General features: G+C 36.2%; 2 protein-coding genes across 2 annotated transcripts; both read left to right on the top strand.

Annotated features, from left to right (window-relative positions):
• The first annotated feature begins 696 nt into the window (after positions 1-696).
• On the top strand, positions 697-1,848 carry LOC113280293 (F-box/LRR-repeat protein 12-like). Its single transcript, XM_026528938.1, has one exon. The coding sequence runs from the start codon at positions 697-699 to the stop codon at positions 1,846-1,848; it is 1,152 nt and encodes a 383-aa protein (XP_026384723.1).
• Positions 1,849-4,236: 2,388 nt separating this feature from the next.
• On the top strand, positions 4,237-5,071 carry LOC113280292 (homeobox protein knotted-1-like 1). Its single transcript, XM_026528937.1, has 3 exons — positions 4,237-4,301; positions 4,411-4,549; positions 4,772-5,071. The coding sequence occupies exons 1-3, from the start codon at positions 4,237-4,239 to the stop codon at positions 4,976-4,978; spliced, it is 411 nt and encodes a 136-aa protein (XP_026384722.1). The 3' UTR covers positions 4,979-5,071.
• The last annotated feature ends 12,356 nt before the right edge of the window (positions 5,072-17,427 follow it).

Raw genomic sequence — 17,427 nt, 5'->3', positions numbered from 1 at the left:
CTTTATCCAGCATATATAATATTCCAGAGCTTTGCTCAGGTATGTCACAGTCAAAATTAGTTATCACAAAACTAAAACATCTTTTTATGAAAATTTTAATTGCTATTAAAAACATTTTTTTTATGAATTTAATTTAAAATTTAAAAGATCTAGTCGCGTAAACAATAGGTAAAGGGATATATTAACCACACTTACATGTGTTTTATGGTCCAGAGTCTCCAGACTCTCGAGACTGGTCGAAAGAAGATCCGCGTGAAAACAGTTGCGTAGGCGCCTTTGCCTTTCAAATTTCAATATAGCCGGCCAGAGAAATGGTAATGGGCTTGGTTAAGGTCGACCCAAAGGACGGTCCACTGGTTGAAAGTAGCCAACTTCCCAGAATCCAACTCAATTTGATTTGATCACCGGAAGTTTCTCCGCAAATAACAGTTTATATAGTAGAATATAAGAATCTCTAGGATTCCTGTCTCTGCCAACTGAATCCGTCCCGGGCGCACAAACCACAGGTATTATTTTTTTCGCTTTAGTACTTCAGAATTTTATATTATTTTTTTGTTGGCGATCATGGGATTTTTTGGAGGCATCTTTTGATTTTGATCTTATATAAACTCATGGGTATTTTGAATTAATTATAGTTCGCTTTGGTCCGTCTGTGGTTATTACTGTCGAAAACAAGAATCTCTGCGTTGCTTAATGATGAGTTTATCACACTACGACAAGTACAAACGAAGGTCAGATAAGCTGCCTACTTCAAAAACATTACAAGAAGAAGAGACAACGAATAATCACGATGATAACCGACCATGCAAAATTCGTAAAACTTCGTCTTCAATCACAAACCTCTCCGGTGACTGTCTAAATCTTATATTTAAGTGCTTAGAGACTATATATGATCGTAATTCCTTTGGATTAACTTGTCATAAGTGGTTTGATATTCAGAACAACAATCAGGAATCATTATGGTATCATACTAGTATTTATGCACGAGGACTTAGTCCAGAAATTATGTGCAAGTTGTTGATTCGATTTCAACACCTCAAATATTTATCTCTTAGAGGGCTGCCTAGGATAACGGATTTTGTTACATCAAAGTCACAATCTTTTGGCTCCAATGTTCAAACTCTAATGTTAGATTTTTGCTCTCAGTATTCTGATATGCAGTTGTCTTTATTATTTTCTTGGTTTCCTAGTTTGACATGCATACGTTTGGATTATTCTAATATTGCTGACAAAGGTTTAGAGACCCTGGCAAACTGTTGTCCATCCTTGGAGGAGGTTAGCCTGCAATGTTGTTACACGATTACTGATTCAGGAATAGGTTTTCTAGTACAAAAATGTCGCCAACTGAGATCACTAGATATCAGATATTGCAGCAGTATAACAGGTATTAGCTTTCTTGGGTGTGCACAGACCTTAACTTATCTTGTAGCATGTGGGTGCAAAATTAATCCCGAGGGGATTAACGCTATTGTTAGCGGTGGTGGACTTGAATATCTCTGTCTCCTGACATACAAAGAAGATTTGGCCAAGGTTGGAGAAGGATGCATTATCAATACCGAAGCAGTTGTAACGATTTCAAAAAGCTGCCCTCTACTGACTCGACTGTTGCTATCGAACTGTGAGGAGGTAGAGCTAGAGGGATGGGAAGCTATTGGTCTAAATTGCAAACAATTGAAATCGCTTTTTGTGATGGGGTGCCAAAAGTTTTGTGATGTGGGTTTGCAAGCTATATGTGATGGGTGCAGTAATCTTTCCGAGTTATATGTAGACGGAGAAAAAAATAATATTAGCAGCTCCGCTCTTGAGCTTTTCGAGTGCAAAAAGCCTGATGTGCTGTTTTTGCAATAAATTTTGAACCTTTGAAGTCTGTTGTTGCAATATATGTGATGGTTGCAGCAAGCTTTCCGAGCTACATGTAGTATTAGCAGCTCTGCTCTTGAGCTTTTTTTGGAGTATGTGTTGTTTTTATGGTAGCTTGTTTTCGAGTAGTTTTTTATTCAATTTTGCAATATATGCATAATTTAGAAGTTTGCGACACTGCAAAACTAATTCCATATCAGTCTTTATAATCAATTGTTGCTGTTTTTTTATTTTTTGCCATTCAGTTTAAAATCATCTGCCACAGCTTTGAGTTTGCATCTGTGGAGAACTTTGCATGACTATCTCCTAATATCAGTTTAAATTTTTAGTGTTTAGTTCTAGAAACATAGCCGAGCAACGTATTTCAGGTTGAGGCAAAGTTTCATGTTTCAAGGGTGCAGCCGACTGTATTGGAATTGTCCAGATAAAACCATAAGGGATAGATGGGAAATTGGATAGACAAAAATGCACACTGCTTTATTATCTTGTTGCATCTTGAGTGGATTTTTGTTGGATTATATGCAGAAGTAGGCCTGGTCTGGACCCTCACTTTCATTTCTAGGCCACTTTTTTTATTTCTTACAAAACTAGGCAAGTTAAACGGATTCCATCCACTTTAACCATCTCGGTCAATTTATCGCGTTGACTTGTCAATATCTCGCCAAAATATCATATAGGGAGATCTCGTACATGTGGTAAGATTACTGAAATGTCCTTCACACGTGTGTGTCAGTCACACTAGATAAGATGTCCACGTGTTGCTATCTGAGAGCCTAATCTACAAATCTCGGTGATTTCGAACGACTATGATTTCTGATATCTAACCTTCTCCGAATCGCGACTGAAGCAGCTCACCAGACAAAAATCAAGAGAGTTAGAGATGAAAGGCATCACTGAAACTCCGAGAAGATCAAAATCAACAAATTCTGAACCAACCACAAAACCAAACTGAAAATAATCCAAAACCTCACTATCAAAATCCACTTTGAGAGCAAAAATTCCAGTTAGTGTATAAGGGTTTCCATTTCTATCGATAATCACAGCAGGAAATCCATCAGATTTTCATTTGGTTCGTACTAATTCAATCAAGGATGGGAGTGAGGTTGTAGTGGAGCGATTTGAGGAGAAGGGTGAAGTGAATTCTCAGAAGAAGATTAATTAGGATGGGAATGTGGTTGTTGGTAATGAAAGAATTAGAAGTTGGCAAGAACAATTTGTTGCTGAGGTTGATAATGGGGACTAAATGGTACAGAGTATGAGTGTTTAAAGGTGTAGGAAATATGGGTTTGTTTTGAATTCGTGAGTAATTACAAACAAGGAGATGAGACAGGGGTTAGAAGAACACACTCAATTCATCTTTGCATACGGCAAGTCGTGCACTCCACATGGTTGAGGAAATGTCTGGGTGCTAGTTGAAGTTGTTATTACTGTGAATAAGGGATTAAAAGTGGATGTAATGTAATGATCTTGCTGCAAGCTTTTGCAGGGGTATATGAATTGCAGTGGAGGAACTGGTGATTGATATTTGCTAGAAATGGGGAAGATGCAAGCGCAATTGTTTTGATCAATAAAAGATGCAAGCGCAATGGCTATGAATTCATAGTAATTCAAATAGTCTGGTCACTTCTCCCTGCCTTTTCTTTTGTAAGTTTTGATCAAATAATAGTCATGCTACCACATTTCTCTTTCCCAATTTTGGATTTGATTAAATGGTGGGCGTACGTCTAATCTGCAGATGTGACCAAAGACGAGAATTGGTTGGCCTAGACATAGACGGTGGGTAGGAAGTGCTGATGACAGTGGTCTCTCTACTATCAGTTTGGTGTTGGTTGTGGACATCAGAACCTTAGTCGTTAATGCATGGAGATGAAAGCAAGCTTTTCTCCTAACTGTTAGTAGTCAAGAAGTGAAATTGCAGGTGTTGGCTCGAGCAGAAAGTATTGTTGGGCAATATATGGACAAAATAGAAAGTGAAGTTGGTCCTGCTGTTGGCTGGTTTGATTTTGCTGCGAGAAGGTACTTGGTTGATGTTGAGAAGAATCAGGTCTTGCCGTAACTGATTGAATTGCAGTGGTGATGTATGTGTGGCTGAGATGGAGAATGACTTGGCAGCAAACATTTACTTTAGATGCTGGTTTTGTTTGGAGGAGGGATTGTCTACAGAATGAACTGTGAGAAGAGACATGGGGTTCCTGTGTATGCGATATTTGGGTCTCATGGTGTTTGAAACTGGTTGTTGATGCTATTTGGTGTGAACATGGAATATTGGTTATTTGGTTGAGATGTAACAACTGGTGGAGATGGTTCTCAAAGGTACGGTAAGGTGGTGATGTTACTGCTTCATGGGTTCAAGGATTTGTATTGCAGGCTTAAAAGATGGTTGCAGTGGAACTATGGGATTTGTATTTGGCAGAAAAGGGTGAAACTGGTGTTGATGAAGAGTTAGAGAAGAATTAGAGAAGAATTAAAAAATTGAATCTGAGATAACATTGATGGAAAGAGTTAGAGAAGAATTAAAAATTGAACTCAAAATGACTCCAAACATTGTTCCTTCCGGGGATTCCGTTCGAGAATCGAAGATGTCAGGGAAGAAATTCTTAGAAAGAGAAGGGCTGGAAAGTTACCTGGTGATACTACTTCAGTGTTGAAAAACTGGTGGAAGCAACATGCAAAATGGCCTTACCCTACTGTAAATTCATATATTTTTACCTTCATTTACCTTTCTTACTTGGCATTTCTCTGCACAAGTTGTCGAATCACATGTTGCTGTAACAACTGCTGATTTGCAGAAGATTCGGTTCTAGTGCCAAAATAATTACCATTTTTTTTCACTATTATACTTCACTGAATTACCATTTTCTTGATTTTTGGGTCTCTAAATTTGTAGTATCCCTTTATATGGTTTTTTCAGGAAGATGATAAAGCAAAACTAGTGGAAGAAATAGGTTTGCAGCTAAAGCAGATTAACAATTGGTTTATCAACCAAAGAAAGCGTAACTGGCATAGTAATTCTCAGTCGATAACATCGTTAAAGTCTAAGCGCAAAAGGTATACGATCGAGGAAACGTTAATCATCAAGAAAAAAGAAGAAGAAACATACTTACATTACAAAAGATAGTAGTTGTTCTGTAAATTTAACCGTAGTTTGGTTCGTCGTGGGACTGTTAGGAAAGTGGATTCAGGGAAGTGAAAAACATGGGAGGAAGTAAGTAGCTAGATAAGTTTGAAAATGAAAACATGGCATATCCGGGCCCACGTGTACAGTTTTCATGTTGATTTAACTGAGTTAAATCAATGATATAACATTAAATAAGTGATACAAAGGACTTTTAGGTCTTTTTAGTTACACCTAACGGTGCTAACTTTCCATCCATCACTTTTGGTCAAAACTTTCCTAGTCTAGCAATAAATAAAAAAAGTGGCCTAGATTTGAAAAGCACCAAAAAAAACAGGCCTATTTTTGTAAAAAGCCCATTTTTGTTTGTTAGGAATTTTGATAAAGTACTCCGCTTTTTGGATGTCTACTAAAAAAAGATACCCCGTTCTTTTAAAATTTGTTAAAGTACCCTCACGTTAGTTTCTCCATCTAGTGTTAGTTAAGACCAATTTTCTTTGCATATTTGCCCTTTACTTATTGCCACATTGAGTTTATACATTATTTTTCAGGTTCGTCGAATTCGGTTCAGGATCGTTACACCACTTTTAGGTTTGTTACAACATTTCCCAAAAAGGGTTCATCATTTTAAGTGTTTTGGGGTTTTTGGTTGGAAGAAAATCGACCTTCTACAACATTTTTTTTAGCTCGTCGAGCCCGGTTCAGGATCGTGACAACGCTTTCAGGTTCGTTGAGCCCAGTTCAGGATCGTTATACCATTTTCAGGATCGTCGAATCATTTACCCTCCCCATCAAGGAGATGTAGTTCAGGGGTAAATAGGACTTTTAATTGTAAAGATAACTGCCACCTAGCACTTAACTGGATGGAATTTAGCTTTTGAATAAAACGGGGTACTTTAACAAAGTTTTAGAAAACGGGGACACTTTTTTAGTGTAATGTGAAAAGCAGGGGTACTTTATAAAAAATCCCTTGTTTGTTAAAATTCATTCTACACTAATCGGAATAAAGCAACGCTAAGTCTTATGGGCTAGATTAGCAGATAAGTGTTGCAATTCAAAAAAAAATGTCGCCTAAAAGTTAACAATAGTTATCTCTCCTATCAGTTGCTAGCATGTGAACTAGCAGCTAGATAGTTTCTCTGAGTGATTCAGCGCTGAGAAAACCAGCTTTTCACGGAATGAAACAACGCTAGCAATATTCCAAGCATTGCTGAATGATACAGCGCCAAGTGCTAGGCTGATTAGAAACGCGCCACCCGGTAGCGTTATATCATTCAGCGCTTGACCCTATTTTTTTTTTTTACTTTTTTACGCCATCAATAGTTCAGTAATTAAATTTTATATTGTTTTCCACCAGACAGGTATGTTTTCAAATTTTGAATTTTGAAAAGTTTGACAATTTGTTCCAACGGTTGTTTGTTTCAAAATTTTAAAATTTTCCAAACTATGAAATTCTTACATTACATTGCAAAACAATGTTACAATGTTTTTGAAATTAAAAATTACATTGAAATTAAAATTCTACTTCTAAAAATTAAAAAATTACATTGAAATTAAAATCCTACTTCTGAAAAATTAAAAAAATACATCTTTTTTTGCTGAATCACATTTTTTATTGAATTGAATAACAAAAGGAATACACCAAGTTTACAAGAAAAGTAAATAAGAAAAAGCAAGAAAGGCAAAACTACATATTACAGAACTAAAAGCTAAGTAGAAATTACAAAGCTATGGCCTGAGATAAGCTATTCTGGAGCTCAAATTAAAGAAGTGTATTATTTGGGAGTTATAGTTATGAGCCCACCTTTTACCTTTCATTCTGACACCCCCTTCATAGACCACTTGAAGAATTCTGCTTTTGAAGAGATGTATGTGAACTTTTTCATTGTCAAACAGAATTGAGTTCTTTTGGAACCATAATTCTTTCATTGTAGCACAAGCAGCTGTGAACCAAATTTCTTTAATCAATAGAGTTTGAATATCTGTTGCCTTACATATATCTGCAAATGATAATGGTCTTGGAAATGCAAAGACTGAACATAACCAATTCCAGATCTGAACACACTACGGGAAAAATATACATCTACAACTAGAGATTTACAACACTTCGCTATACATCGTACAAAGTCCTATGTTTTACAACTGGTTTCAAAGGAAGAGTTGTCGTATATCATCACTACCAACCCTTAGGAACAAGGGGTTGCGCTAAGAAAACAAACGACAACTCCTTTAGTAAAACTGTTGTGACGACATTTAGGTATAACAACTTTGTTTCATAAGTGTAGTGACTTAGCCTATCACAATTCTCACAAGTTTTGTTGAAGAACACAAAAATATGATAATGAAAAATACGTTAGAGGGGAGATTCGAACATGAACCTAATGCATGGATGTCTAGCTCATCAACCATCCTTACAGTTCACAAGTTTAGGTATTTTTTTTTTAATAGAAACGTATAACAACACTTATAAGTGTTGTTGAAGTTAAAATATAGAATGTGGGAAAAAATGAGGTTTGGGGGATTCGACGGCCAGGTTTCGATCTTGGATCCGAGTACGCATACAATATGCAGAAATAAGATTTTTTTAATGTTTCGTAGAATATATCGAAGGAATCTTACCTGTAAATGGATGAATTCGTCGTTCTTACCAAGTTTCTGACTTATAGTAGTCAACTCGCGGCCAGGTTTCGATCTTTGAGCCTGGTACGCATACAATATGCAGAAATAGGTTTTTTTAAAGGTTTCGTAAAAAATTTCGAAGGAATTTTACCTGTAAATGGATGAATTCGTCGTTCTTACCAAGTTTTTGAGTTAGAGTAGTCAACTCACGACCAGGTTTCGATCTCGGATCCTGGTACGCATACAATATGCAGAAATAGGGTTTTTTTAAGGTTTCGTAGAATATCTCGAAGAAATCTTACCTATAAATAGATGGATTCGTCGTTCTTACCAAGTTTCTGACTTAGAGCAGTCAACTCGCGGCCAGGTTTCGATCTCGGAGCATGGTATGCATAGAATATGCATAAATAAGGTTTGCTTAAGGTTTCGTAGAATATACCAAAGGAATCTTACCTGTAAATGGATGGATTCGTCGTTTTTACCAAGTTTTTTACTTAGAGTAGTCAACTCGTGGCCGAGTTTCGATCTCTGAGCCTGGTATGTATACAATATACAGAAATAAGGTTTGCTAAAGGTTTCGTAGAATATTTCGGAGGAATCTTACCTGTAAATGGATGGTTTATTCGTTTTTACCAAGTTTCTGACTTATAGTAGTCAACTCGCGCCCAGGTTTCGATCTCTGAGCCTGATTTGCATACAGTATGAAGAAAAAATAAGTTTGTTTAAGATTTCGTAGAATATTTCGAAAGAATCTTACCTGTAAATGGATGGATTCGTCATTCTTACCAAGTTTCTGACTTAAAGTAGTCAATTTCGATGATGTATCATGCTAAGTTTGAAGTCAGAACCCTCTCAGAGCTTCTTGCTTCATATATTGTATGTTATTATACCAAGTTTGAAGTTCGAATCGACATTGAGCTTCATACTTATCGATTTTGATGATGTACATTTTTCACTATCTGTAATATTTACTTTACTCATTTCAGATAAGGATAGTCTGGTAATTTTCACAGTCTCCATAATATTTATTACCTTTATTTGTAGTAAGGGTTATATGGTGATTTTAAAAATTTATAATATTTAGTTTACTTATTTTCCGATAAGGGTGGTCTGGTCATTTTCATAGTCTTCATAATATTTATTGCATTAATTTCCAAGAAGGGTAATATGGTCATTTTCACAAGCAGTAATATTTACTTTACTTTTTTTCGATAAGGGTAGTCAGGTCATTTTCACAATCTCCATAATATTTATTGCACAAATTTCCATGAAGCGTAATATGATCATTTTCACTATCTGTAATATTTACTTTACTTATTTCAGATAAGGATAGTTTAGTAATTTCACAATCTCCATAATATTTATTACCTTTATTTCTAGTAAGGATAATATGGTCATTTTAACTCTTGTAATCTTCGAACCTAGGATGTTCAATTCTGATATATTTTTTATCCAGTTCATCCAAACGAGAAACTCGGGTTTCGTAGATTATTCCAAAGAAGTCTTACCTGGTATGCATACAATATGTAGAAATAGGGTTTGTTTAAGGTTTCGTAGAATATCTCGAAGGACTCTTACCTATAAATGGATGGATTCGTCGTTCTTACCAAGTTTCTGACTTAGAGTAGTCAACTCGCGGCCAGGTTTCGGTCTCGGAGCATGGTATGCATACAATATGCAGAAATAGGATTTGTTTAAGGTTTCGTAGAATATTTCGAAGGAATCTTACCTGTAAATGGATGGTTTCTTCGTTCTTACCAAGTTTATGACTTAGAGTAGTCAACTCGCGGCCAGGTTTGGATCTCGGAGCCTGGTATGCATATAATATGCAGAAATAAGATTTGTTTAAGGTTTCGTAGAATATTTCGAAGGAATCTTACCTGTAAATGGATGGTTTCTTCGTTCTTACCAAGTTTCTGACTTAGATTAGTCAATTTCGATGATGTATCATTCTAAGTTTGAAGTCATAACCCTCTCAGAGCTTCTTGGTTCATAGATTGTATGCCATTATACCAAGTTTGAAGTTCGAATCGACATTGAGCTTCATACTTATCGATTTTGATGATGTATCAATGCTAAGTTTGAAGTCAGAACCCTCTCAAAGCTTCTTGGTTCATAGATTGTATGCCATTATACCAAGTTTGAAGCTCGAATCGACATTGAGCTTCATACTTATCGATTTTGATGATGTATCATGTTAAGTTTGAAGTCAGAACCCTCTCAGAGCTTCTTGGTTCATATTATGTATGTTGTTATACCACATTTGAAGTTCGAATCGACACTAAGCTTCATATTCATCAATTTCGATGATGTATCATGCTACTAATGTGAACTAAAACTACTTCATGACCTGTATGACTAGTCGAAATTACTTCATGACCTATGTAACTAGTCGAAATTCAAACCGGAAGCACAAAGAGAAAGCACAAAAGCACAAAGAAACACACCAATTATCAAATTCACTTCTTAGTTTTCAGCTTCATTCTTATATATTTTTTGGACTTTTTATATCATAATTTCGATAACAATGTCCTAAATTTATTAATATTTTTTTTTCGATTTTTATGCATATCGAAAGTTGATAATTAAACCGAATACACGAGTTTAAACTAGCACAAAGAGAAACACACAAGTTTCTCAATCCGTATGAGCATCTTAAAATTAATCTACACCGTCCCATAATTTATGCAATCCGTATGACCTCCTTATCTACGGTCCAGAGTATTTTTGAGTTATCTAAACTAAAGAAGGGAGAGAAAACCTCTACTTATTCTCCGCCTCTTACCTGCGTCTGTCTCTGCAAACCCTAATTTCTCCTCTTTCCGCACTCTAAACTTTCATCTTCTAAGGCTAAATCACTCTCAGAAAATCCAATTTCATAACCCTAAATCTCAAGTTTCTTACTCAATTCATTCTAAATTTCTTACCCCCAAAACCGTTTTCTGAAACTCTAATCGACCCTGAATCTCAATTTAAAGATTTAAAATACAGCTTCTAGCCGAAAAAAATGAAGAAAAACCTAGTGGTGCGGTGAATCTAGATATTAAATCTCTGTCATTAACGTCTCATTCTTCTTCGATTTCTTCACTTAAATGAAATCTAGGATGTGCTTGTTCGGTTTAGAGATACCTCTGAGGCCAAGTCAAGAAAGAAACAACAGATGTACGAAGTTTGCTTTGCCGAGAAGACTAGGTCGAAGAAATGAAGCTTCTGTTACTGAATTAATGGATAAGTGGGAGAATGAAGGTGGGGATTGAACTTACAGAGATGGGTTCACTGGATTTTAGGGGTTTGAGAAGATTGAACTGATGAGAAATCAAGATATGATGGTGGTGGTTATTATGTTGAAGAAATTAGGATATTGGTGAAATTCAAATTGCAGATGAGGAATTGAAGCTCAAGCTTGCAGAATCTCGAACCTGATTTTGAGTTGGTGTTGCTGGTTAGATGGAATGGTTGATGTTGGGACTTTGTTTGAATCCGAAGAAATGTTGGTGCTGATGAATATCGGGTAATTTTCAGTAACTTCACCTTTTTGCTGTTGATTTCTTGTACAAAAACCATGGATTTTACATGGTTTATGCGTTTGGATCGATTGCTGTTAATTGATAAAAAAATTTTTTTTTTTTAATTTCAATTGTATGGTGTAGATCTTTGTGAAGGATGTCGTGGAAGGAATACACAGGGTTTTTATATGAATTTGATAGTGGTGATTTTGATTGCTACACAAGAAGTTTAAGATTGAAATGTCGGGTTGCAGTTGAGGTGGAGGTTGCAGAGGTGTAGCTGAAGTTGAAATTACATTAGATGGTGATGTCTGAGGTTGAGTAACTGGTGATGCTATCAGGAAGAATAAGATGAGAATCAATTGTGTTGCTGCTGTTGAAGTTCATTGAAATGGGTTAGATGAATGTTAGGTTTTACGGGTTTGAAAAATCATGTTGCAGCACTGACACAGAGAACTAGAGATGATGTATTTTGTACGTCGCAAACTTAAATAATTACTCATATATGTTGTATGACAATTGCTCTTCATTGACAAGTTGTCGAACCTGTTTTGATAGTCTTTGTTCAATCTTTGATACAGCTGGTTCTATGATGTTCCATAAACAACAAAAAGGACCTAGAGTTGGACTGCCAAAGCCTCCGTCTCTTTCCACGCAAAGACCTTCCTGCAAGATGAGTTACAGAGATAACTCTCACTCTCAATTCAATGTTGACAAACATCAACCTCAACCAGTAAGAATTCGGCACACCTGATAGTTCCTTCTCTTGCACCTAAACCTTTACGATAATAATATATTGATAGTTCTTATATTACCAGAAGGTGAACCTGCCAGTACTAAGGATTGACTCATTGCGGCGTTACTTGAAGCACTTCAACATTGTGAGTATTACCTTTATCAGTCTTTCTGATTGTACAGGCTTAGATTCTGCTGATCCGAAAAGAACATTTTCCTTCAACGCTAATGAACAACCGATTGGTGATCCATCTGTGCAACTTATCTTAGAGAAGCAAGGTCAAGGAAAGCTGGTTTGGTACTCGACGCTTTGGATCGGCTACAAGGGGAAGAACAAAAGAAACGAATGGAGAAGTTAATGCCCAGGACCATGACAGTTAGGGAGTGGGAAGAGTTTGTGAAACATGTCGACTCTATTGAATTCAGAGTAAGTAATTTCTATTATATAGAATGCCTATATATTTGTATTAAAAACTTTAAAGTATGTCAAATGATTTTTTTACTTTTCTATTCAGGTCAGAAGAATAAAAATGCAAGAAAATCGTTCAAAACACACCACACCACATACCATAAGTCAAGAAGGTTACTCCCGATTGGAGGTGAAATTGGTATGTTCTACAGTCTTGATATTCACCATGTGAAAGCTATTGCATCGTTAAAAATATAATTGTTTGAAGTTCTCTACAAAGTTTTATCTTAGAAATATTCTGAGATAATACCATGTTGTTATGCTATTCTTGATGACTCATGTATTGATACATTTATTTGGCAGCAAGTTGTTAAGATGGTATAAGGAGGACGAGGTGGTTGCAGAGGCTGAAATTGCTGAAACAGATCCAAGTAAGCAGATACATGGAAAACCAATCGGTCTTGGAACCTACACTGTATGTGTGAAGGTTTCTTATGTGGATGATGCTCTTGTCTACCAAGCTACTTCAGAAGTCAGAACTGTTCATGATGCTGTTTCAAATTTTATCACATGGCCCAAAGATAGAATAATCTACCAATAGACTTCTTAATCTTTTGTGATCTTTTTGGAGACTTAACTTTTGGTAACAAACATATCACTTCCACTTTTTTGTATGTTTTGTGTATATCACATTGGTATGTGAATGCTTTAATTCTGGGTTTGGTTTAATTTGAATGAGTCTTTCAGTTTAATCCAATTGTTTATTTACATTTCAGTTTAATCTAGTTGTTTCTTTACATTTCACAAATAGTAGTGACAAAAGTGAAATATATATTCTAAAATATGGGTTTGATCTTATTCACAAGTATTGTAAAATAGTTTATTTACAATCATAACTATGTGTTGTCCAAGATAGTCCTACTACACATAGTATAGTTGTATCAAGGTACTTCTACAATGCTAACAAGTGTACTAACTGTAATATTCACAATACTAATAAGTGTTGTGTTAAAAATTTCTACGATATGCTACTTATGTTTTCCACGATTGTTCTACAATACAAGTAAGAGTTGTGTTAGGTTAACAAAAAAAATCGAAAGATAATCACAACATTGACAAACTATTGTCGAACCATGAATCACATCACCCTTTACAACACTTGTCAACCATTATAGAAAAACTTGGACTTTCTACAATACCCCCGTTCCACAATGCATGAAATGGAGTTGTCGTAGGGGTACTACAATGCTTATCTTGTGTCGCTAATGATGATTTTCCCCGTAGTGACACTAAAAGCACAAGTCCACAAGGTATGTTCCATGTTGTCTTGTTCTGCTATACACACACAACATCTGGAAGGCATTTCATAACCTTCATTTCTCATTGTTTCATCATCAATATAAACACTCTGTAATAGCTTCCATATATTGCAAGCAATAGAGGGATGTAAAAAAGGTTCCAAATAAAAGAAGGCCATACCAATTGCTGCTGTTTGAATCTTAGTTTTTCCACTGCCATTGTTGTTGTGAAGACACCATTTGCACTTCCATTCCATGTCATACTATTAGCTCCACCATCAATTGCAGGCATGTTACTAAGAACAAAAACAGATTGCAGCTCAGAGGGAATTTCCCATTGATTACTTTTTTATCAGCTCTTTTACTTTCATCTACAAATTATTTTTGACAACTTCAGAGTATCCAATTTCATTTATCATGGGAACTGTTGCATACCATGTATCAAACCAAACTGAGATATTAGCACCATCACCTACATTCCATCTTATATCTTCTTTTAAAGTATACCAAGCCTATTTAAGACCAGAATAAACAGAGGATTGTTTCCAGTTCTCAAACCACTAACCTTGTTTATTTTTGAATTTAATAGCAAAGAATATAGCCCATTCATCTTGAGAATTTACCATCTTCCACATTATTTTCATGAGAAAAGCCTTGTTTATAACTTCCAATCTTCTGATACCAAGACCCCCTTAATTGTAAGGTGTACAAACCTTTTTCCAAGATAATTTTTTGTGTTTTCTAACTCACTGTTGCCAGACTATAAGAATTTTCTGATAAGCTTTTTACAAATTTTGATGACTGAAGCAGGCCATCTATAAACAATCATATTGTATAATGGAATACTATATAACAGTGATTTTACAAGTACCAATCTTGTAAATATTGTAAATTTTGTGTAGGTGTTTTTGGAGAAATACACTTTTGTGGAAAAAGTTGCTCAAAAAGTGCTATTTGGACCCCTGGAGGACATTTGCTATACGGACCCCATATTTGGCTAAGGGACACCCAAGGTTATGCGTAGCCCAAATTCATTCTCAACACCCATCTTCTATTCGCACCCCAGAAAAGGATAGGGGCCCTTCATCTTCAAAATTTCAAAAATAAAAATGGCGGGAAAAATATTCACTTCACTGGCAGAATTTCGATCGAATGTTTGGAGGAGTTTTTGCGTGATTCAATCGCTGAAACTTCATGGGTAGTTGTAATATGTCCTAATAGAGCTGGTACGGGTGTTTGTTTTTATCATATTTGGTTGGATAAATTGGTTTAATCCAAACAGGGAGTTGGAGGGAAAACATGAGCTTGCACGAGTTGCGAGGAAAGAAATACAGCTGCAGACGCGTAGGAAAATGATTTTTGGAAACAATATATTTTCGAGAATAAAAGAAATAATGGGATTAAATAAAGAGATTTTGAGAGATTCAATGTCGCAATGATGTATAAATAGGTTCCTAGGATCACATAGAACGAGGACGGAGAGTTTGGGGTCGAGAGGAGAGCTCATGAGGCGTGAATAAAGAGTTTTCAGAACTCTGTTTCTGCTGCTGCACCAAGAACACGAAGAACAAAAGACCACCAGAGGCAGTCGTTTATCAACAGTGATAACGACAGCCACACGAGGTCGCAGAGATACAACAACAGTAGTTCTTTTTTATCGTTCTTTGTAACAGTGGTTTGCAACAATTATAAACGTTGCAAACACCCGATTTTCATCATTTTCTCCATTTCATCATTTGTACACCTACTTTGAGCAATGAAATCAAATTTTGAGCGTGTTTCCAACATCATGATGAGCTAATGCTTGGATTAACATCTATTCTTTTGGAAATCTACATGTCTAGGCAATACTATTAGAATCAATTTGAATGTTGAGTTTCATAATTATTGTTTTATTAAATCACTAATATCAACCAATAGTGGAATCCTAGCCCCATTCTCTCCATAATTTTCACAACATCTTTTTAATTTAGTTCGTTATTTTTATTTATTGCAGAACCTTGGAAGGCACTAAAGAATCTCCTTGGTTGGCATACAAACATTGACTATAGGAGGAAGTACCCTGATGCGAATTTCCAATTGTTGTACACGAGTTTGCACTCAACATACTATAATTCATATATAAGTGACAGAGCTCTACTCAGATAGTTTCTAGACATCATAACCAGAGTCAACCAATCACATGGAAAAATTAAGAAGATGGATAAAGAGATGGTTAAAAGTGAACGGTGTTTCTCATATATGTCTGAAGGCCTCTCCCAAGGTGAAACTATCCTAATGGACTGAGATACCGGTCTGACTAATATCAACACAACTGGCATATACAAGAGGACCAGTGGTCGATAAACCTAACTCTAGGTCAACAAAACTGGCATATACAAGGGCTCCAGTGGTCGACTTTATTGAATTTATTCCGGTTGGTCTAATGGTCTGGTCTTTTTTTTTGTGGTATATCAGTCACTCTATTCCACCCTAGCAAAGGTAACAACTTGAATCGTGTGCCCCACCAAATCACTTAAAAAATAAAAATAGAAGGATTAGGAATCAACGAGATATGGCGAAACTACCATGTTTTTTTTAATTCTAACACCTGAGCTCTGTGCTTTTATGAATAGACTCTTTAGATGTTTCCATCTAATCAGATTGGTTCCTCAACTCCTACAAACAAGATGTTCCCATCCACTTAGATTGGTTAGTGCCAACCTTAATAAGAATAAATTTCTAGGCTCTGGAGTTTATTAATTGCAACTAAAAGCTAACAAAAAGTTTCTTCCCCACCCCCAAACTTAAATCTAACATTATCCTCAATGTTTCTAATGAAAGAGCAATACCAAACAGTAAAGTAACATGAGGAATTAGTAAAGAGAGAAGTCGGAAAGATAGTACCTGGGTGAAGAGAGAAATCAAAAACTAATATACAACATACAATCGCCTTGATGGTCAATCAAGGGTAAACAGGGTCCTCCAGAGGGACCTCCTCAATATCACCTGTAAGAAAGGGCTCTAAAAAGGGTTCCAATCTTTGACCGTTAACCTTCGAAGAACTACTACCATCCGGTGTCTTGATCTCAACAGCTCCATGAGGAAAGACAGTACGAACAATAAAAGGACCCGTCCACCGAGAACGTAACTTCCCAGGAAAAAGATGCAAGCGGGTATAATACAGAATAACTTTTTGACCTGGAGAAAATGACTTTCTTAAGATATTTCTATAATGCGCAAGTTTCATTTTGTTCTTATACTCCTTAGCACTATCGTATGCATATCTACGAATCTCTTCCAACTCATTGAGCTGGAGTTTCCTATGGGCTCCTGCCTTGTCAAGTGAAAAATTTAGCTGCTTAACAACCCAATAAGCTCTATGTTCTAACTCAACAGGTAAGTGACATGCCTTGCCATACACAAGTCGATAAGGTGACATTCCAATGGGGGTCTTAAACGCAGTACGGTAAGCCCATAAGACATCAGTAAGCCTAGACGACCAGTCTTTCCGATTAGGATTAACTGTTTTCTCTAATATACGTTTTATCTCCCTATTGGAAACTTCTACCTGACCACTAGTCTGTGGATGATATGGGGTAGCTACCTTATGTGTAATACCATATTTCTTCATCAAAATCCTAAAAGGTCCATTACAAAAGTGCGACCCTCCATCACTAATTATAGCTCGCGGTGTACCAAAACGTGTAAGTATATTATTTTTCAAGAACTCAATCACAATCCTATGGTCATTGGATTTACACGCAGCCGCCTCAATCCACTTAGAGACATAGTCTACAGCGACAAGGATGTATAAGTTACCAAAAGAATTAGGAAACTGACCCATAAATTCAATACCCCACACGTCAAAGACCTACACAACTAAAATAGGGTTCAAGGGCATCA

The sequence above is a fragment of the Papaver somniferum genome, chromosome 5, assembly GCF_003573695.1.
Source record: "Papaver somniferum cultivar HN1 chromosome 5, ASM357369v1, whole genome shotgun sequence".
Lineage (NCBI taxonomy): Eukaryota > Viridiplantae > Streptophyta > Magnoliopsida > Ranunculales > Papaveraceae > Papaver > Papaver somniferum.
This window is presented reverse-complemented; position numbering and strand designations above follow the sequence as displayed.